Source organism: Lontra canadensis, unplaced genomic scaffold, assembly GCF_010015895.1.
Source record: "Lontra canadensis isolate GAN:19392208 unplaced genomic scaffold, GSC_riverotter_1.0 scaffold2, whole genome shotgun sequence".
NCBI classification, from domain to species: Eukaryota; Metazoa; Chordata; class Mammalia; order Carnivora; family Mustelidae; genus Lontra; species Lontra canadensis.
Window position 1 is genome coordinate 20,506,477 of NW_022630996.1, and position 23,752 is coordinate 20,530,228.

Here is a 23,752-nt window from a genome sequence, read left to right on the forward strand (position 1 = left end):
CTTTTACTTATTTATAAGTCAGAAAAACAGATTTGTCTATTTATTTGTTAGATTTCTTCACCTTTTAAATAAGTTCTTCTATCTATAAGGTTTATGATTAGCAGTATAGATGAAGTTCAGACAATTAGGATACCTGTACCCTAACCGTTCTCCACTTTAAACACAAAGCAAATATATGTTTCTGTAGACCAGAATGGGTCAGACAAGCAAACAAGGGCAGTGAGGGTGAGAACCTATGGTTGAAAATTCTCCCACCTCATCCTGAGGTCAATCAGATTCAATGACCCAAATAAGGGCCAGAGAGTAGTTTTCTTGCTACAAAAAAGAAAAAGCTACAGACAACTGTCTGTGGTAATATTCATCAAGATAGGCACTTTCCAGACTCTCCACCAGGACCTGACTCAAGCTAATGGATCCAGATAGATGATTGGATTTGCACTGTCCTAGTAGGACAGGACCTCAGGCTGCCAAGATAAGACATTCCAGATGGGAAGCTAGGGACTTACTGGAGGCAACTGTAAAGCTTCTAGATGAGGAATAAAGAATACAGAAAGAACAAACACAAAAATAAAACAACTACCACTCAATCTCAACATGCAAGAAGATAATTAAGAAAGACTGAGAATAGTGAAACTATGGAAAGAGCCCACATGTCCATCAACAGATGAATGGATAAGAAAGATGCCATACACACACACACATCCATGCATACAATGGAATACATCTCAGCCATCAAAAAAATGAAATCTTGCTTTTGCAACAACCTGGATGGAACTAGAGGGTATTATGCTAAGTGAACTAAGACAGTCAGAGAAAGACAACTATCATATTTCTCACTCATTTGTGGAATTTAAGAAACAAAACAGAGGATAATAGGGGAAGGGAGGGAAAAACAAAACAAGACAAAATCAGAGAAGGAGACAAACCATAAGAGACTCTTAATCATAGGAAACAAACAGGGTTGCTGCAGGGGAGGTGGGTGTAGGGATGGTGTAACTGGGTGATGGACATTAAGGAAGACAAGTGATTAATGAGCACTGGGTATTATATAAGACTGATGTGGGGTGCCTGGGTGGCTCAGTTGGTTAAGTGTCTGCTTTCTGCTCAGGTCATGATCCCAGAGTCCTGGGATTGAGTTCCGCATCAAGCTCCTGGCTGTCTGGGGAGCCTGCTTCTCCCTCTGCCTGCCGCTCTCCCTGCTTCTCCTCTCTCTCTGACAAATGAATAAAAACTTAAAAAAAACAAAAACTGATGAATCACTGAACTTTACCTCTGAAACTAATAATACACTATATGTTAATTAAATTTAACTCTAAAAAAGAAAGAAAAGTTTAATAATACTAAAAAAGAAAGACTGAGAATGGAAACAACACAGAGATGAAAGCACTACAAATAGAGTAAAAACAATAATAAAATCAAGGCACGTTTGAGAGACTTGAGCTACAGATTGCGGAATTTGTTGAAAAGCTATAATAATTAAAAGAGTTTAATAATTTTGCAAGAAGTGATTTTTAAAAGGTGACCATGATTGAGGGACAACATAAAGAGCCCAGAAACACATGTGCCTGCATTTGTAAACAAACAAACAAACAAACAAACAAAAAAACAACAACAAAAAACCAAACTGGCATAGGAAATACAGAGCAACAGGAATTGTGGGGAGGAGATGGACCATCCAATTTAAAAAGCCAGGGCATTCTGGCTACACATTTAGGAAAAATAAGGTATCAATTTCCTATACAAATAAATCAAGGCCCTACACTTGAAAATTTTAAATTTTAGAAAAAAACATGGAAGTATATAATACAGGAAGAATTTTTCATACAAGGTAGTAAAAACAAAATAACAAAGAATTTTAAAATAACTGCAGTAAAATCTTTTCAACCAAAAATAGAATAAAGCAAATTGCAGAGATCAGCCAGAGATTAAGAAAAATATTTGTAAGTATTTAACTTATAAAGAAATATTAAAAATCTAAAAGTAACCACAAATTCATGAAAAAGAGAAGCAAACAAGCAACAGAAAAATGGTAAGAGGCTATAAATAAGGTAAGAGAAGCAATTATGTCCAATGACCATGAAAAAATACTTCAGTGGTATTCAAGCTGATACAAATTGAATTAAGAAGAACTTCTCATACCATCGGATTGTCAAATAAACTAGCCCAATATACTAATGGTTGGTAAAATGGAACTTTCTCACATTGTTAGTACTGATATAAATGGATACAACCATCTTGGATAACAACTGGCAATACCCACTACAGTTAGACTCCACCCCTTTCATTCAGAATTTCACTACTACTTTTATACTCTAGCTTAAAAAGTCTCTTTCCTCTATCTACATAAAGGTAGGTAAAAAGATGTTAATAGCCTAATAATAATGAAAAATTGAAGGGAAAGAGCCTTCAGTAGAAAAATGGACAAATGAATTGTAATACACTCATAAAAGAAATGCCATGTCCATTTAAAATGAATTAATAGGTCTACATGTATCAACATGAATGTATTTGACAAACATAAGTAAAATGATAGAGTAAAAAGTCATTCTTCACATAAGTGAAAAAATAAGTTGAAAAATAATATATGTAGTAAACCTTATTTAATTTTAAAACCAAATGTTATTTATTAATGATAGGGATATAGTGAAAAGAAGGGGCCCATGTACCTCAGTGTTCCTAGCAGCAACGTCTACAGTTGCCAAACTGTGGAAGGAGCCAAGATGTTCTTCAACAGATGAGTGAAGAAAGAAGATGTGGTACATATATACAATGGAATATTACTTAGCCATCAGAAAGAATGAATACCCAACTTTTGCATCAAATGGATAGGACTGGAGGAAATTATGCCAAGTGAAATAAGTCAAGCAGAGAAAGACAATTATTGTATGGTTTCACTCATATGTGGAACATAAGGACTAGGGCAGAGGACCACAGGGGAAAGGAGGGAAAACTGGATGGGGAAAAGATCAGAGGGAGACAAACCATGAGAGACTCTGGACTCCAGGAACTAAATGAGGGTTACAGAAGGGAGTGGGGTGGAGGGATGGGGTAACCAGGTGATGGATTTTAAGGAAGGCACATATTGTGATGAGTACTGGATGTTATATGCAACTAATGAATCATTGAACACTGTATCAAAAACTAATGATGTACTATATGTTGGCTAAATAAACATAATAAAAAATAAGGAAAAAAAGATATATTGCTAGAAGGTTTCTTTTTTAAAAAAAATATTTTATTCATTTATTTGACAGAAAGAGAGAGATCACAAGGAGGCAGAGAGGCAGGCAGAGAAAGAAGGGGAAGCAGGCTCCCCGCTGAGCAGAGAGCCAGATGTGGGGCTCGATCCCAGGACCTTGAGATCATGACCTGAGTTGAAGGCAGAGGCTTAACCCACAGAGCCACCCAGGTGCCCCATGCTAGAAGGTTTCTAGTACATTTTTCTATATTGTCAGAAAAAGGGATTTCCTATCCATACTGATAACCAGTCTGCACTTAATAGCTTCATCTCTCTGGCAGTATGAGAGAATAGAAAAGGTGGAGGTGGCCCTAAATGAGCCAGGGAGGCACACTGTACACAACACAGAGCAGGAAACCCTGCTTAAGGGACATTACACTTCATGCTATGTAATAGGATTTACAACATATGTATTCTGCACAACAGCCTCTGTCTGGCTGCATGTGGTTTATTTGCTGAACTTACCATGTAATTTTTGGAAATTGTAGGGAATATATAAATTTTTGAACAGAAAATTTTATGCTTTTATTTTGAGGTATTTTTATTTGAGGAAGCCCTCTCAACTCCCCGCACCCTTTGTTTTGTGTAGTATTTTGGGAATAAATCATGATTTTTAAAAAAAATCTGTTTTATAAAATCAGTCTTGGTCAGAATTTTGAATCTTTTTTTCTTTCTATATTTTCCATCACAACAAACAAAAAAGAAGTAGACATTATTGTGTTGCTCTAATTCAGCTCAAGAACTCATGTACCAAAGTGCTTTGCTATTTCTAGAACAAAATTTTATTCAAATTATTACTTGTTATGGTTGCAGAGTTCATTTTAATAAAGATAACAGCGACTTCCACTAGACTTGAGAGGAATTGAAAGAGAGGGGGAAACAATTCACCCACAGTCTAACTGACTTGACGGCTGGCCTTTCTTTGTTGTTGCTTTATTGTTTGCTCATGGTAGTAGGAGTAGTGGTTGTGATGGCTAGTGGCGGTAATGGGGGAGTGGCTGTACTTTAAGAGTAGGGGGATTGGTGATAAGGTAGAGAGAGGGAAGAGAAAAAAAAATTAAAGGGATCAACAGGAAACAGAGATGATATAGCTAGAGATAATGGGTCAGTCTCTGGATTTTTACTGACAAAATGAAGGAACTTTTCCCCGACCCCAGAGCTGGTTCTGTGGATCAGATATCCAGGACACACTTTTGAGTGGCAGCACACACAACTGTTCAGTTTTCTTCTTCATCAGAAGAGCCTGTTCACCGAAAATTACTCACCCTAATATCAGTTTTTTTTTTAATGTATATGAATAATGGAAAACAATGAAAGGTTTTCCTCTATCTTTTGTTCCTTCTTCTTAACAAGAATGTTCATAGATCTTTGGTTTTAAAAATAATTCTGTATATTTTAATATTAGATTCTTAAAAGAAAATGCTTGACACTGTATCTGGATTAACCTTCTGTTGTTAAATACCTGAAAGTTATTGATGGAAAAGAACACTTTCTTGCCCATGACTCCAAGCCTGACCAAGAAAGATCACGTAATAGAAAACAGGAATTGGAAGGAGGTATTCCTGGGATGGTGGACCCATCAATAGGATAGCTGTGTAATTTATTAATGAGGGACACGAGAATGGAAAGGGTTCCTAATCAGAAAGGCAATAGGTGTAAACCAGCACTATCCCAAGAAAATGGAGACAGATTGCCATCCTACCACCCAGCCCTAGCCCTCTGGATAATTCTGCATTCCTCCCTTTTAGACTTAAAGCTTTCATTAAGTTAAGAAAAATGGGGCATTTCCCATAGATTCTGGGAAGGCAACTCTTAGGAACAATGCAAATATGGTGCCTTAGCCAGCTGTAATTACAACCTCCTGGGACTCATACGCAAAAATATAAAATGCACGTGAGTGTTTGGGGGAGGCTCCATAGACAAGACATAAATTTGAACCTTAACACTGAAGGATGGGGAACTTTATAAAATATGTTCTGAATCTGGAGATGAAACTTGGGCGGAACATTACCTGAAAGCGAGTGTCCAGTTTCCAAGTTGGACCCAGAATTAGAGATTGAAGGGAAGGTTTGGAAGAGGAAATAACTCAGTGTTTCTCAAACTTGAACCTGGGTAAGAGTCACCTGGGGAAACTGAACATGCTGATTCTGATTCTGCATGGGGGAAGGGCCTGATTTTTGCATCTCTCACAAGCTCTTGGTCCATGGACCACACTGGGGGTGAGGCAGAGAAATTCAAACAAATGGTCCAAGTGTTGATTCTGAAATGGTAAAACAAGATTTATTTGCAAGGCAGCATGTCTGGATAGCATTTTTATTACCAGAGATTTTATTGAGATGCTAACAAAGGTCAAGCAGGTAAGAGAATAAAGTGAAAAGGTGTAGTGCTATGCAGAACTGAAAAGCACAAGTCTGTCTTTGAAGGGTAAGCGCTCCTTGAGTCTGAACAATTGTTGACATGGAAGAATATGATCCCAATATTACCAAATTCCTTAGTTTTTCAAGGAAAGCCAGAAATTCAGATTTTATTTTTAACATGAAATGTGTTGGTTTATAAATCATGATTCAAATGAAACTCACACACATACATATCATCATGAGTCAAATAAAATGTATGTTCTTGTTAGTCTTGGTAGTGAGCTTGCTGCATCGTCTCAATAGTCAGACTGGGTCAAAGAGTCCAAGAGTCCAGAGTCAAGAGTATAGTTAGAGGCAGTTAGAAACTGTCCCTTAAGGGCATCTGGGGAATTACCAGTATGACGAGTTGGTTGAATGCAATGTATTAAAGTTCAGAAAGAGGTTGCATGATAAGGAGCAGGGATCAGAACGCAAACATCAAGAAGACATGTAAATGAGCTCTTTAGAACTAGAGATAAGATGTCAGGAAGTATTCAGGCAAGTCAAGTAAATCTTATTACAGTTAGAGTGAAGGTGGCATCACATACAAGATGAGGATTTTAGATTATTTCCAATAAATACCTGAAAATCACTGACTTGATTTTAAGTCAGGGCTGGGCAGTAAAAATATGAAAGTTGTTAGGGAAATTAATAATTTAGCACGTAAATTTTGCTTTTTATTGTGTTTCAAAAGTTGCCACTTCTGAGTAGACCATGATGTCTAGCTTGAAGTAGGCCCATGTTGAGATGAAACAGGGGTTATATTAGCTAGCACTGGATTTATTTTTCTGTTTTGAGCAGTCCCTTATGGGCTGGTGCTCCAAACAGTTGTCAGGGTGACTAGTCCTTTAATCTGGCTTTATGCAAGGGAATGACAAAAATCAAAGCGGCTCCTTGGAAGACGGTGTGGTTGTGGAACAACCTAGCCAGCAGTGGAGGAAGTGGGGTGGAGGCTGAGGGGCAGATCTGAGAGAGAAAATGACAGGGATAGATAGAGGATCTGATTGTGGGGAAAAGAGCAAGGCAGTAATGGGTTTCATTTATCTTTGAAATCTGTGTTCCTGCAAGTATTAGAAAACAAAGTGGTATTCATGTGTTCTCACCAAACACAGGCCTGGTCATTCTCATCCATTGGTATTTTAAATTAAGCTAGTATTGGGGAGCCTGGGTGCCTCTGTTGGTTGAGCATCTGACTCTTGATTTCAGCTCAGGTCATGATCTCAGGGTCATGAGATTGAGCCCCACACTGAACTCTATGCTCCGGGCAGAGTCTGTCAGAGACTCTCTCCTCTCCCTCTGCCCCTCCCCCTGCTCACTCTCTGTCTGTCTCTAAATAAGATCTTTTAAAATTAATTAACTAATTAAGCTAAGTATTCACAAATCCTCTCCAGAGCAAATTAGGAAGTTTTTTAGTTAAGACCCAGCTATGTTTCATTGTTTTATTGTCAAGATTATAGAGGCAGACTGTCTATAAAACCGTTAATATCCAAGCAGCTTTATTCTATCTCCTGAAAAGATAACATGGTGAAGGCATAACATAGTCCTAGTTTATTAAGGATTTCTTAGTCCCTCCCACTGAAAGTGCAGGGACGCTAGGTGGCCAAACACCAAGCTCAGAGGATTTACCCTGACGTGGGGGAATCAGAGGGCAGCAGAGCTAGAAATTTTATTGCCCTGGGAGAACCGTAAATAAAATACCTCATTAAATGCAGACAGCAGTTTTTACAAATTTTTCACACGCAACACAGATTTTGCAGAGATTAAGCCTTGTGAGAGCAAAACAAAGCCATATAATAGATGCTAACTTTTGTCGATCACTTATGACACTCCAGGTAATTTCATTTCAACATTTTTTATATAAGCCAAGTATAATAATACATTTCAGCCACTTTTTATTGAATATAATCAATATCCAATGTTCTGTTAGTTTCAGGTATAATGAAACATAATGATTCCACATTTGTATACATTGTGAAATGATCACCATAGTAATTTTAGTTACCATCTGCAACCCAAGTTACCATTTCTTTTATGATAGGAACTTTTAAGATTTTCTTAGCATCTTGCAAGTTTGGAAATGCAATATTATTGACTGTAGTCACCATGCTGTGCATACGTCCTCATGACTTCTTTATTCTATAATTGGAATTTTGTACCCTTTGAACCTCTTCAACCCATTTTGTCTACCTTCCTCAACACCTTCCCCTCTGGCAACTGCCAATCTGTTCTGAGTTTGGCTTGGTCTGATTTTGTTTATTCATGTGTTTATTAGATTCAAAATATAAGTGAAATCATGCAGTATTTCTCTTTCTCTGTGTAACTTATTTCACTTAGCATAATACCCTTAAGGGCCATCCATGTTGCCACAAATGACAACATTTTATTTATTTATTTTTTTTATGGCTAAGAGGTAGTCCATTGTGTGTGTGACATCTTTCTCTCTCTATGTTACATGTATACACCACATCTTCTTTATCCATTAATCCATCAGTGGACACTTAGGTTGTTTCCATACCTTGGCTATTCTAATAATGCTGCAATGAACATAAGGGTGCGTGTGTCTTTTCAAATTAGTGTTTTCATATTCTTCAGATAAATACCCAGTGATGGAATTATTGAATCATATGGTAGTTCTATTTTTAATTTTTTGAAGGACCTCCACACTGTTTTCCTTTGTGCCTATACCCAGTTTACATTCCCAGCAACAGTGCACGAGGGTTCCCCTTTTCCCCACATCCTTGCCAGCACTTCTTATTCCTTTCATTTTCATCATTTTCATAATAGCCATTTGGACAGGTGTGGGTTGATCTCATTGTGGTTTTGATTTGCATCCCCTGATGATGAGTGATTCTGAGCATCCTTCATGTGCTTGTTGACCATCTGTATGTCTTCTTTAGAAATGTCTATCTGGACCCTCTGCCTATTTTTTTAATTGATTTTGTTACTGAATTTTATGGATTATTTATATATTGGGGGTATTAACTCCTTACCAGATACATAATTTGTAGGTATTTTCTCTCATTCCTTAGGCTGACTTTTATTTAGTTGATAGTTTCCTTCTCCATGCATAAGCTTTACAGTTTGATGCAGTCACATTTATTTTTGCTTTTATTGTTTTTGCCTTTTGAGTCAGATCCAAAAAAAATATATATCATAAAGACCAATGTCAAGGAGCTTACTGCCTATGTTTTCTTCAGTGATTTTATAAATTCTGGTCTTGCATCCAAGCCTTTAATCTATTTTGAGTTACTTTTTGTATATGATATAAGATAGTGGTCTAGTTTCATTCTTTTGCATGGGGCTATCCAGTTTTGCAAATAGTATTTATTGAAGGGCTTGTCCTTTCTCCATTGCTTACTTTTGGCTCCTTTGTCATAAATTAATTGACCATATTATATGTGGGTTTGTTTGTGAGCTCTATTCTATCCCATTGATCTATGAATCTGTTTTTATGTCAATACCGTACTATTTTGATTATTACAGTTTTATAATATAGTTTGAAATCAGGGTGCATGATGCCTCTAACTTTGTTTTCCTTCTCGAGATTGCTTGGTTATTCACACTTTTTGCTCCATACAATTTTAGCATTGATTGTTCAAATTCTATGAAAAATCTCACTGAAACTTTGATAGGCATTTCATTGAATCTATTGATTGCTTTGAGTAATATGGACATTTTAACAACATTAAGTCTTTCAAACCATGAGCACAAAATATTTTTCCATTTATTTGTGTCTTCTTTGGTTTCTTTCATCAATGTCTTACAATGTTTAATATACAGGTAGGTCTTTCACCTCCTGGTTGAATTTATTCCCAGATATTTTATACCTTTTGGTGCAGTTGTGAATGGGATTGTTTCCTTAATTTTTTTTTCTTACAGTTCATTGTTACTGTATAAAGTGCAACAGATTTTGTGTACTGAATTTATATCCTGCAATTTTACTGTATTTGTTTATTAGTTCCAATAGTTTTTTGGTGGAGTATTTTAAGATTTTCTCTATGTAGCATTATGTCATCTGCAAATAGTGACAGTTTTATTTCTTCCTTCTAATTTAGAAGTCTTTTATTTCTTTTTATTGCCTAATTATTCTGGCTAGAATCTCCAGTAATATGTTGAGTAAAAACAGTGAGAATGGGCACACTTGTCTTGTTCCTGATCTTAAATGAAAGGCTTTCAGCTTTTTACCATTGAGTGTGATGATAGCTATGGGTTTGTCATATACGGCTTTTATTATATTGAGGTACAGTCTATCTATACTCACCTGTTGAGAGTTTTTATCTTAAATGGATGTTGAATTTTGTCATGTGTGTTTCTGCATCTAATGAGATGATCCTATGAATTTTGTCTTTCATTAGTGTGGTGTATTACCTTGATAGATTTGTGGATGTTGAACCATTCTTGCAGCCGTGGAAGAAATCTCGCTTGATCATGATGCATGATCCTTTTGACATACTTTTGACTTCAATTACCTAACATTTTGTTGAGGATTTTGCATCTATATTCTTTAGAGATATTGGCCTGTAATTTTCTTTCTTGTGTGTCCTTTTCTAGGTTTGGTATCAGGGTGATGCTGGCCTCATAAAATGAGTTTGGGAGCATTCCCATCTCTTCAATTTGTGGACAAGTTTGAGAATGAGAAGTACTAAATCTTTGAATATTTTGGTAGAATTCACTGGTGAAGCTCTCTGGTCCTGGACTTTTGTTTGTTGGGGGTGTTTGATGACTCGACTCAATCTCATTAGTAATTTTTATTTTCAGATTTTCTATTTCTTCATTATTCTGTCCTAGAAGATTGTATTTTTCTAGGAATTTATCTATTTCTTCTAGTTTGTCCAATTTGTATAATTTTTCATAGTAGTCTTTTATGATTTTTTCTTTGTATTATTATTTGTTACTATAATTATTTGTATTTCTTTGGTGTCAGGTGTAACTTATCTGATAACATTCTGATTTTATTTATTTAAAGCCTCTCTCTTTTTTCCTTAGTAAGTCTAGCTAAAGGTTTTTCAGTTTTATTTATCTTTTCAAAGAACCAGATCTTAGTTTCATTGATCTTATCTATTGTCTTTTTAGTCTCTATTTCATTTATTTCCACTCTGATCTTTATTTTCCTCCTTCTACTAACTTTGGAATTAATTGTTCTTTTGCTGGTTCCTTTAGGTGCAAGGTTAGTTTGTTTGAGATTTTTCTTGTTTCTTGAAGTGGTAGCCTGCCAACAACTATCTCTCCAATTGTTTCAGATTTCTAGAGCTTGGAGATGCTATCCTCTCTGGTCAACAGAGGTAGGCACTCAAGGGGCAACTCCTGTGTTGGCTCTACTTGCCTGCTGGCTTTGGCAGGGCTGTGAGTACAGCGCATTCAGCTTCCCAGCTCTGGCAGGGATGCAGGGGCAGTATAGGAGTGGGCACACCCACTAGTGTTAGCAAGGTAAATGAAGAATGCAAAAATGGCACCAACTAGCACTTCTATCCATGGACAGTTCCTAAAGGGCTCTGCCCCTCTGTGAGACACTTTTAAGATTAACAAATGACTCTCCTTCATGTACGATCTAGGCAATTTTCAAACCGCCGATTTTGTGCTGAGTTGCAGGGTGGATGAGTTTGTACATGAGCTCTTAAAGAGTAAAATCTCCGGGGCGCCTGGGTGGCTCAGTCACTTAAGCATCTGCCTTTGGCTCAATGACCCGGGATCCTGAGATTGAGCCCCATGTCGGGCTCCTTGCCCAGCGGGGAGCTTGCTTCTCCCTCTTCCTCTACTTGCCACTCCTCCTGCTTATGCTCTCTCTCTGTCAAATAAATAAATAAAATCTTTTTTTTTTTTTAAAGAGTAAAATCTCCATTCCCTGCAAATTCATGGGTCCCCTGAACCTAAGCCTCATTGGTTTTCAAAGTCAGACGTTTTGGGAACTCCTCTCACTGGTGCAGATCCCAGGAGTTGAGGTGCCTGATATGGGGTACAAATGCCTCATCCTCAGGGAGAAACTCCATATTTTGAGATACCTCCCAATTGTGGGTCACCATACCACATCTGGGGGTTTGGGTGAAACCACATTACTATCTCTTACCTGTCTGGATGTGATTCTTTAATCCTTTGTTATGAAGGAAACTGTTCAGCTAGCTCTTGGGTTTATTTTTTGGAAGAAATTATGTCATGTGTAGCTGTAGACATGTTGCATCTGTGGGAGGAGGTGAGTTCAGTTCTGCCATCTTGAACCCCAAATCTCAACCATTTCTTAACAATGCTCTAAAACAGAAACCCACAATTTTATACCTAGCAAAGCAACAGATTCTGTTCAGAATTTCATTTCTGTTGAGTCTCCCTGTGTTTCTTCAAGAGCTCAGTTGTCTCCAAAAAGCTAAGCAGGAGGTTCTTAACTTCTAGGTCCATGTTAGTTAGGAGCTGATTTAGTCTCATCCATGTCACATAACTTGGCACTGTCCTTCTTTCTCTGAAACATAGCACAACAAAAAGTTTTTTCTAGGTTGATTTCTCTCTTTTGATAGGAGGGGAAGGCAGGTATATGCTGGTGCCAACCAATGGGCACCAGGGAATGCAATTCAAGTCACGTATGTCTTGCCCCAGGGAAAAGGCAGTAACTTGACTATTTATGCACTCCAGAAGAACTGGAAGTGCATTTTATAACCAAATAAAGGTGAGCACAAGCATTCATACACACTAAAAGGAGGACAAAAAAATGGACTATACACTGTTACCTGTTTTGAAGGAAACGTGAAAGAAACTTCATGAAGGAGGATGTTTTTGTTTTGTTTTGTTTTCTCATGTATACTAAATTTTGGCTCTTAGAATCCCTAAGAAATAACTATTCACTGCCCAACTCAAAGGTGAAGAGGTCTTCAAGTTTCTTCTTGCTTTCTCAGTGACACAGCTCCATTCAGCAAATGTGGTTATGATCTAAATGATGGATTTCCCAGTCTCATTTCACCTTGCATTTTTCCTTTGTTCTTGCCAGGAAGCAGAATGTGCCTACACACTCTTTGTCATTGCCATATTTTGGCTTACAGAAGCTTTGCCTCTGTCAATAACAGCTTTACTCCCTGGTTTAATGTTTCCACTTTTTGGGATCATGACTTCTAAGAAGGTAAGTCCTCTTGCAAATGTTTGTCATAATTAGGTTCCTAATTTTGTACTGATACTGCCATTGAGAAAAGCTGTATTGAAAGGGAACAAGAGGGGCACCTGGGTGGTCAGGTAGTTGAGGGACCAACTCTTTGATTTCAGCTCAGGTCATGATCTTGGGGTCATGAGATCAAGCCCTGTGTGAGGCTCTACCCTCAGTCGGGAGTCAGCTCCAGAGTCTCTCCCTCTGCCCCTCTTTCTGCTCTCTCTCTCTCTCTCTCTCTCTCAAAATAAATAAATCTTTTTTTTTTTTTAAGGGAAAAATAATCCTGTTGAGAAATGCATGTCCTGCCTTCCCAGGCTGATATCTATGCCTGGTGACTCCCTCCCAACAAAAGGACCAACCTTTCACATCCTGCATTAACTTTTTCTTTTCAGTAGAATTTGGTCTCACACAGTGTTAGAAAAGCAATTTTTGTTTTTAATGAAGAAAAAACTACCCTGTTTTCTTTTCCAGAAACCTGCCCTTTCAAAAGATAAAGCCAAATTAACTTTCATGTGTATTTCTGTTTTCTTCTTGCTGAGAGGAGTTTATTCATGCTGAGTGGTGGTTTTTACCTTTATACAATCTGAGGGTACCCGTCTGAGGAAAATGGATTCAGTTTCTCATTAAAAGCATGAAATGCATTGAAATCAGAATATCTATCTTCATGCAGTCTCCAGCCACCCAGCACACAACTGCCTAAACTGCAGCTGAAGAAGTCTCAGGAAAGATGCCAAGTTCAAGATGCCAGTCCCTGCAATTTATCACTTTTGGACTTCTATCTTCTGCCAGAGTTCAACACTGCTATCTTGAGGTTCATCTGTCTTGTAATGTGGGTGGAGATTTTTCCAACTAACTAACCCATGATACCGGGGTTTTTTGTTCTGTGGGAGAAAGTATTCTTTTCCTTCTCTTCATGTCATTCTTCCTCATTTTGTAGTTCAGACTATCTTTTTGCATTTCAGATCCATTTTGCTCCTCTTTTCTTTCTGCATTTTTCCTTCCCTTGTAATCTTGACTCTTTTCTTTCCCACTGATTGGGAAGAGAGAGTAGCCAGGGCTGACACTCTGCTGTCCCAGTATCTGGGCTCTATAACTGAAGAAGTTTTTCAAATGCTCCAATAGGCTACATGGATCTTAGTAAAGGAATTTTCATTTTATTTTTTTAAAAGATTTTATTTATTTATTTGATAGGCAGAGATCACAGGTAGGCAGAGAGAGAGGAAGGGAAGCAGGCTCCCTGCTGAGCAGAGAGCCTGATGCGGGGCTCCATCCCAGGATCCTGGGATCATGACCTGAGCTGAAGGCAGAGGCTTTAACCCACTGAGCCACCCAGGCGCCCCAGTAAAGGAAATTTTAAAAGAAAGGATTGGAAGATGTGGTCCATATACACTATGGAGTATTATGCCTCCATCAGAAAGGATGAATACCCAACTTTTGTAGCAACATGGTGGGACTGGAAGAGATTATGCTGAGTGAAATAAGTCAAGCAGAGAGAGTCAATTATCACATGGTTTCACTTATTTGTGGAGCATAACAAATAGCATGGAGGACAAGGGGAGTTAGAGAGGAGAAGGGAGTTGAGGGAAATTGGAAGAGGAGGTGAACCATGAGAGACTATGGACTCTGAAAAACAACCTGAGGGTTTTGAAGGGGCGGGGGGTGGGAGGTTGGGGGAACCAGATGGTGGGTATTGGAGAGGGCACAGATTGCATGGAGCACTGGGTGTGGTGCAAAAACAATGAATACTGTTACGCTGAAAATAAATTTAAAAAATTAAAAAAAAAAAAAGAAAGGATTGGCAAGTTCTCAAAAATAATGTGTCAAGTTATTAACCCCTGTTCTGCTGGCTTAGGTGGTTTTACCTCCAAAGATAATTCAGTTCAACGGTGACATATTTGTCTCTTATGATTTAATAACAATAAAATTGACTTTTTAATAGAGGCTGAGATAGAAGCAAGATTAACTAGAATTGGGGTGTTTCTGTAGCAAACAGGCTAGAGGAAGACAGGAGAAAAAGGGTACCTAGGAAAGCCTGGCTTTGTGAGAACTGCCAAACCTTTGCCTCTTTACAGGATGTGGACCCCCAACTAGAGGCAGCAAAATTCTAAGTACCTTCAGCAGTTGCATGACTCAAACTGCTGGTACCTGTCCAAGAGTCCTTCATCCCCCAGAAGTGTCGGCCTCAGACTAAATTAACAGTAATAGAATCTTAGACTTAGAAGCACATTCTTCTGGTCATTTTGTCCTGGGGCAGATTCTTCCTCCCAATATTTCTTATAGATGAGATCACTCAGGAAATGATTAAAGACTTCCTGTGTATGGGCCCAGAAAGCCACACAAGGAAATAAGAATCATTTTTGAGAACTTTTAATACGTAAGTTTAATACTTTTACTGAGCACCTTGTTGTATTAAAGAATATCAACAAATATTGAATATCTCTCATATCCATTGAATAAAATCTGAAATGTTAAATATTTAGTGTGCTCAATTAGATATTCCAAAACAAATATCATTATTATTATTGTCATTAAAAATATGTTTATATGTAAATTTTACACATATAAATGTGGAGGTACACATATGTATATGCAGATGTTATAGTACATATTTATGCAGTCATTCCATAAATATTTATGTTCTAGGACTCTGCTAGGCTCTTGGGAATATATCAGTGAATAAATACAGACAAAAGTCCTTGTCTTCTTAGGACAAAAGAGACAATAAACAACCTTAATGTCTAGGTAAGTTACAGTGAGTTAGGAGGTAATTGGTGTTATGCAAAAATGCAGCAGGATAATGAAGATCAGGAGAGAGTTGCAGTTTAAACAGGATGATCAGAGTAGATCTCAATGAGCTGTCAATACCTGAACAAAGACTTATAGGAAATGGGGGAATTAGTCCTGTGGCTATCTGGAGAGCAACCATTGCTGAGGGGCAAATACCCACCACAAAGACTTCAAGGGAGTTATATGTCTGCAGTGTGACTAAAGCAAAGTGAAGGGGAGAATGACAGAAGGTGATGTCAGGGAGATAATTTGTAGAGGGACTAGACCATCTAGGGCCAAAGTAGGCCACTGTAAAGTTTTAACTGTCAATGAAATGAGACCCTCTAGAGATTTTTGAATAGAAAAGTGACATGATCAATTTGATTTTTATTTAAAAGGATAATTTGGACTGCTGTGCTGAGAAACAAAGCAGAAAGAAGGAAATGGGTAGCAGGTTATTGCTATAACCCAGTGGAGAGGCCATTGCAATTCAGACCAGGGATAGTAATGGGGATATGGAATATATTGTTAACGTATTTTTAAGATAAAATCAATAAAATTTCCTATATGATTTTATATGGCATATGATGGGGGGTAAGTGGGAGGATTCAAGGATGCCTCAGAACTTTTTGACCTGGCAGCTGGAAAAATGGAGTTGCCATCAGTTGAGATGGGGAACACTATGGGCAGAGTAGGCTTGTTGCAAAGGAGAGGCTGACACTGGGAGTACAAAGTTTGACGCTACATTTGAAATAACTATTTGATATCTAAGTGAAGGTGTTGACTAGGCAGTTAAATACAAATGAGTCCAGATCTCACGAGATAGAGCTGAGCTGGAAATACCAGTTTGAGGATCATCAGCGTATGGGTGGCATTGAAAGCTCTAAAATGTGATGAGGTGATTTAGAGAGTGAGTGAAGATTTAGAACAACAACAACACTACAAAGAAGACAAAGAAATGTGCTCTGGAAAACGATGACATTCAGAGATTGGTGAGAAGAGAAAGTACTAGCGAAGAAGAATGAGAAGGATAGGTTATTGAGATAGGAGGAAGGCCAGGAGAGTGTGGGATCCTGGAATCCAAGTTTAGTAATGTTTTAAGGATGAAGCAATGATTAAATGTGTCTAATCTACTAATAGGTCAATTAGTGTGAAAACTGGGAATTAACCATTGGAATTAGCAATGAAACATAAATATTTTTAAAACAATAAGATATATATGATATAATTCTAATCATATGCATTATAACTGACTTTTCTAAAAAATCTCATTTGATTCACAAGCTTGATGTGAAGTATTATTGAATTTTAATGGATAAGTGTATTGACTTAAAGAAAGGTTGTGAACTGGTACATTTTATAGCTAAGAGAGAACCCAGGTGCTCTGATTGCAAAAGTGCATTTTTTTTTTAAAGATTTAATTTATTTATTTGACAGAGAGATAGAGAACACAACCAGGAGGAGTGGAGGAGGGAGAAGCAGGCTCTCCACCAAGCATGGAGCCTGATGCGGGGCTTGATCCTAGGACCCTGGGATCATGACCTGAGCCAAAGGCAGATGCTTAACAACTGAGCCACCCAGGCACCCCAAAAGTTCATGTTTTTTGATGAAATTCCATTTTGAAACAGAAATATGACTTCAAATTTCATTAGGAATTTTGTTTGACATGCTTATTTTGCCTCAAAAATAGTTATAATTATCAGTGTTATTTATAAACCAGTACCATTTCCTCTTATTATCTCCTATATACATAAGCTATAAACAAACACATATGGTTGTGACTAATGTGCTACAAATATACTAACTCTGATGAAACCCAAAGAATAGGCACTACAATGGGAAACAAAGAATGTGAAAATTCCTCCTTAGGTTTATAATTCATTTCATTTAGAGAGTTGGGCTGCAGGCCATTTTTTGTTTACATAGTCCATTAAGAGACTGGCAAACTATGAATCTGAGAGCCAAATCTAGCCGGCTACCCAATTTTTAAAATAAAGTTTAATTGGAAATATACAAAGCCATGGTCATTCATTTACATACTGTCTTTGGCTACTTTTTATGCTACAAAGACAAGTTGAATAGTTGCAATGGAAACAGTAAGGCTCACAAAGTCTAAAACATTTATTATCTGACCTTTTTACAAAATCTGCCAACTGCAAACATAATCTGAAGAGATTACAACAAGAATGTCTCATGGTCCTGGACTTCCTTCTGTGTTTAATCACTTACTAATCATTGCTTGCTTCTATGCATTCCTTTGCATTTTTTTAAAAGAGTTTATTTATTTATTTGGGAGAGAGAGAGAGAGAGACTATGAGAGGAGAGAGGTCAGTGGGAGAAGCAGATTCCCTGCAGAGCAGGGAGCCTGATGTGGGACTCGATCCTGGACTTCAGGATCATGACCTGAGCTGAAGGCAGTCACTTAACCAACTGAGCCACCCAGGTGCCCCTGAAAAAATATTTCTCACACACCCGTGATACCTTACTGCAGTCTTTATTAACTTGGTTTTTTTTTTGCATGTAATAACCTGTAAGCCCCTTGAGTCTAGGGACTTACTAATTCAGTATCTAACGCATGCCAGTATGTGCCAGGAATGTGCTAAATCCATAAATACAATGATCAGTAAGACACACCTCTGCCTTCAAAATATGTCTTATCCAATAAAGGGGATAATTAAGTAAATAAATGATCACTATATAGATGAAGATGTGCTCTCACAAAAGGAAATAGCATCTGACTAAGTTGAGGATAGTCAGGGAAGGCATCTTAGAAGAACTGACATCTGAGTTCATCCATGAAAGAAGATGATGGATAACCAAAGTAAGAGAAGAGGATCATTCCAGGTTAAATGACAGGCAAGTGTTGAAGCATTTCTGTGACTTGAGAATTTCACACATTGGGAAAAGTTTGCAGAGCACTAAAAGGCTTAACTGGAAGGTGAGATGAAGAGTCTTATAAGAGATGTTGGGAAGATTGGATTTAGTCTCAAATGACATGGAGTCCAGTGAAGGAGTACAGGAAGCACAAGGATGTGATCAGATTTACACTTTAGAAAAGTAACCGCGACAGTGGTAAGGGGTGGATTAGAAAGAGATCAAACAGTAACCATGTGAGAAGCAGTTAGGAGCTTAATTAAGATAGTAATGTTTGAATAGAACAAAGTGGACAATTTAAAATATATAGCGAAACAGGACATCTGGGTGGTTCAATGGGTTAAGCACATGACTTGGGCTCAGGTCATGATCCTGGAGTCCTGGGATCAAGTCCCCCATCAGGATCCTTGCTCAGCGGGTAGCCTCCTGCTTCTCCCTCTGCCTGCAGCTCCCTCTGCCACCTCCTTGTCTTCTCTCTCTCTCTGACAAATGAAGAAATAAAATCTTTAAAAATAAAATAAAATAAAATAAAATATATGGGGGAACTAGAGAAAATAGGACTTTGTGACTAATCCACACATACTGGAAGTGAGAAAGGAAGCAGAGCTGACTCTTAGCTTTCTAACTTGGGCAACTAAGTAGATGGAAATTTCATTTGCCATAAAAAAAGGATATGCTGGGGCACCTGGGTGGCTCAGTGGGTTAAGCCTCTGCCTTCGGCTCAGGTCATGATCTCAGGGTCCTGGGATCGAGCCCCGCATCGGGTTCTCTGCTCGGCAGTGAGCCCGCTTCCCCCTCTCTCTGCCTGCCTCTCTGTCTACTTGTGCGCTCTCTCTCTCTCTGTCAAATAAATAAAAAAAAAAAAAAAAAAAAAAAAAAAGGATATGCTGAATGTTTAGATGTTTGTGGGAAATTCAAATGGAAATTTCCAGCTGGATACACCAGACTTACCTGTTTGGATACAAAGATTTTAGTGTCTTCAGCATTCATTCAGCAAATACATATTGAATGCCCACTGTGTGCCAAACATTATTTTAGTCACATAGAGTTAGAAATTGAATCTGTAAGATTCAATCTTCAGGTGCACAAAACAAGAAGATTGGAGACAAAACCCTGTAGAATACCAATATTTCAGAAAAGGGCAGAGGAAAAATAATTTTCAATGTAGGCCAAGAAGAAAAATTCAGAGAGACAGAGATAGACCTAGGGAGAAAAAAAAAGTGGTTCATAAGTCTGTAAATGCTAATAAATTAGTAATTTGAAATAATACTTACACTGAAAGTAGTGATTGAGAGTGTTAGGAAGAAGAAGTTTGGGAACAGAGTGTAGACAATTCATATTTGTGATCTCTCTACTGATTTAGGAGCTCAAAGACCATAGCTTATTCATTGACTCCCTTCCTCCCTCTCTCATTCATCCAGAATTATTTACTGAGCTCCTCTTCTGTACCAGGACTGTACTAGGTGCCAAATATGCAATGACTAGCAAAACAGATTCCTGGCCCTCTTAGAATGTATAGTATATTACAAAAGACATGCAACAAGCAGATAATCGCACTATTTACATATTATAACATTCTACGAAGGAAGCCAAGAGGGCTCTATAATACAGAAAAATAGTAGAAACTATTTTAAAAATCTGGATATTTGAGAATTGAAGAGGTGTGAAGAGGGAAACACATGTCAGGTGTTTATCATCGCATTCTCTGTTCATATAACAGTTTCAGTGCATGTTTAATACTTACCCAGTGTTAAGAGTAATTAATAAGGGAAATAATAAGGAAATTGATAGAATTATTTTCTATTATGCACTACCATAAAATGTAAAGAAGTAAATGCAAACTGTGAAAAACAAAATAAATTAACTTTTCTAAAACACAATGAAGAGATCCACTTGTCCACTTTTAATTCCAAAGCTAATTTTTACTTTCTTTTTAAACCAAGCCAAGTTTAGTAAGCTATATTAAAAATGCTAATACAATTTAAAATAACAAAATTATTATGAGAACTGATTTTTCTTTTTTTTTCCCTAAGATTTTATTTATTTATTTAACAGAGAAAGAGATCACACATAGGCAGAGAAGCAGGCAGAGAAAGAGGGGGAAGCAGGCTCCCTGCTGAGCAGAGAGCCCATTGCCCGAGGCGCAATCCCAAGACCCTGAGATCATGACCTAGGCGGAAGGCAGAGCCTTAACCCACTGAGCCACCCAGGCGCCCCAGAGAACTGATTTTTCTACTCCTTTGTGATTTCATATTGGAATAGTTATTTCTCAACTCTTCCATTCCTTCAACCAGATTTTTTTTTTTAAGGGATATTTCCTCTTATAATCCACTCTTTTCAGCACAGCCTCGTGATTCAGTTTAACCAAGGAGGTTCTGAAGTCAGGTCTCTTAAATATCAGTCTCCTAAAGTACTATACCTAAGCAATTAAAAATAAGGTTTCTGTGGTTAGATAATTTTGAAAAATGTTGTATGTGAAATTCTACTCTGTGAGTGGCAATGCCTGTTCGTATTTAAAGGTTTTGAGGAGAACTAGAGGAAAGAAAATTCTAGTGTTTCAAAACTTTATGCTTTGTAAACTTACTTGACCACAAAATGTTGTTGTTGTTGTTGTTGTTGTTGTTGTTTAAGAAAAAGATTATGTACCTAACATACTTCAGAGCATTCTTTGGTAAATAGATTGATCCAAAGTGTCTGTACACTCTACTAATCTCTGAATGGTGTTAGCTAAAAATGGCTTAAAACATTGGCTCCTATTCAAGGGTATTTATTTTATAGGAAATAATTTTGAAGGTAAAGCCATTTGAAGTATTTAGGAGTGACACTACAGTTTGGGCATAATAGATGGTAACAAAGACACTAGCGGTTTGGAGACTCAACTTGGACTTTCCCAAATCACAGCCACTACTGTTCTACCGCAACAGCATATACCAGTTAACCCTCATTTGGAGATGGAAAAATTAAGGCATTGAAGGCACTTGCCTGACGTTACACAGCTATTTCAAAACCCAGTATGTTGGGTACTATTTTTTGGTATGTATTTTCCCTTAACATTCCTATTTCTGGGTAAACACATAGAACAAAGTTAAATTTGTATTGTTCACATATCTACATTTTTCTTAATAGAAAGATTAAGTAGTATAAAGGTCAAAGTTAAGAGTAGCAAAATAATGCTTTCTGGGGCAATATTATTTTCCCCCCACCAACATAAGTAATCATGGGTTTAATCATAAATTTCAGGTGGCATCTGCTTATTTCAAAGATTTTCATCTACTGTTAATTGGAGTCATCTGTTTAGCAACATCAATAGAAAAATGGAATTTGCACAAAAGGATTGCCCTGAGAATGGTGATGACGGTGGGTGTGAACCCAGCATGGTAAGTACTCCATTTACTCTTCCAGGTTTACTTTCCAAACAGTTCATATTTTTGCAGAGCAAATATCTAAATAAGTAAAGCACATCCAGGCAAGCATTCACATCACAGTAAAATTCATGCCTTTCTTTCCTTTGCAAATATGAAAAGGCTATAAAGTGCACTGGAGTTGTAGGAAGAAACAACAACTTTCGGGTCTAATTACAGGTAGATTGGAATAAGTGCACACACCTTTCATGCACAGTAGGAGCCAAAGCTGAGAGAAGTCTTGAACCCCAACAGACAAGGTGGTAGACTTCAGAGTAGATATCAGTTGTATCTGGTTTATTTGGCTGATTACACATTCAAGACTTGTTCAAGAGCATTATTCATCATGCGGAGGATGTTAAGAATCAAAGACAAAGACATTACTGACAAAATACAAACGTGTGCAGAAATATTCCAAGGTGAACATTTTTCTTTTTAAATGTACTGTTGCAAACGGAAGCAATCAGTTAAGAGATTTCATCTACAGAATGTGAAATCACTCAGTTGACTAACTTTCCCCACTGAAATAAATGCTTTTTTCCATTACATTAATTGGTTACTTTAGTTTTAGATCGAACTCTTGTTAAGAACATAGATGTGAGCTAAAATATATATATATATATGTATATATATATATATTTCCAGTGTCATAAACACTTACATGATGGTGTTAAGCTCTAAAGTATTAAGTGGTTCTTCCCTTCTCATTTTCTTTGAAAATAAGAAAATTTTACCGAATTATGTTGCATGATTCATTCTAGAGTATATCTACGTCTGTGTTGATCATTTATGAATCAAATAGTTTCATTAAATATAAAGAATAACTCAGATGAGACAAATTTTTAAAATATTTGCTACTTTAAATGTTTATAACATGAATGTGTTAAGGAAATTCTGCTCTTGAAATGAAATGGTATTCCATGCCTCTTGGGGTGCTATAGATATGTGTATCTTTTCCTTGACCATCTGCTCCTGACCACAGGGGATGGGATAGTAAACCACACAGTGAAGCAAGAGTCCTGTCCTTTATACCACTGAGTGGCTTTGCAACTCAAGGCATTATCACCACACAGAAAGTGTGCTCACTATCTTTTTTTTTATAGGAAGATTTCATGTCTTGCCAATGCCTTAAATCAAAAGTATTTCTAGTTTACTTTTTAAAAAACTTCTTTTATTTATTTTTCTCTTTTCTAGATTTTTTAAAATTTAATTTAATTTTTTAGTGTTCCAAGATTCATTGTTTATGCACCACACCCAGTGCTCCATGCAATACATGCCCTCCTTAATGCCCACCACCAGGCTCACCCATCCGCCCACCCCCCGGCCCTCTAAAACCCTCAGTTTGTTTCTCAGAGTCCACAGTCTCTTATGCTTCGTCTTCCCCTCTGATTTCCCCCCAATTCACTTTTCCTTTCCTTCTCCTCATGTTCACTTTTTCTTGACAATCATTTCCTTTTTAAACAGATATCTAAAGAGTTTTATTTTGTTTTACACATAGAAATTATTCACCCTATCTGAACTTGAAATTTTTAGTGTAGAATTTGTCTTGTAGATCCACGTTTTTTCTTTTCTTTTCTCTTCTTTCTTTTCTTTTTTTCTTTTTTTCTTTTTTTTTTTTTTTGTAGATCCACTTTTAAAGGGAGTCATAGAATTTCATAAATGGCTGCATATGGAAAGATGTGCTTCTGAATGATTTTCTGGGATCTCCTACTCAAAAGAGATCAAATTTTTTTCCCAAGTATGATTTTTGAAAGCTTCTAGATATGGTTTAAAATCCTACAGTCTTAGGTATTATTTTTAAGGGAGAAGTACTTTATTTATAAGAGAAGACAATGTAATATATCTAGTCCTTGACCACAGGCAGGAATGTCAAATTCAGGAAAGCATATATAATAGAACCTACAGAAAATTTTTTGAAACCTCATTTTTGCTAGTCATTTTAACCATTGCCTCC

The 23,752-nt window shown here is 37.3% G+C and overlaps 1 protein-coding gene across 1 annotated transcript in view; it reads left to right on the forward strand.

Moving 5' to 3' along the window:
* Positions 1 to 23,752, forward strand: part of SLC13A1 (solute carrier family 13 member 1) — a 119,768-nt gene that overhangs the window by 9,258 nt on the left and 86,758 nt on the right. Inside the window, exons 2-3 of the mRNA XM_032870273.1 lie at positions 12,605 to 12,733; positions 21,638 to 21,774. Of these exons, the coding sequence (XP_032726164.1) occupies positions 12,605 to 12,733; positions 21,638 to 21,774 (266 nt within the window). The remainder of the gene's footprint in view (positions 1 to 12,604; positions 12,734 to 21,637; positions 21,775 to 23,752) is intronic.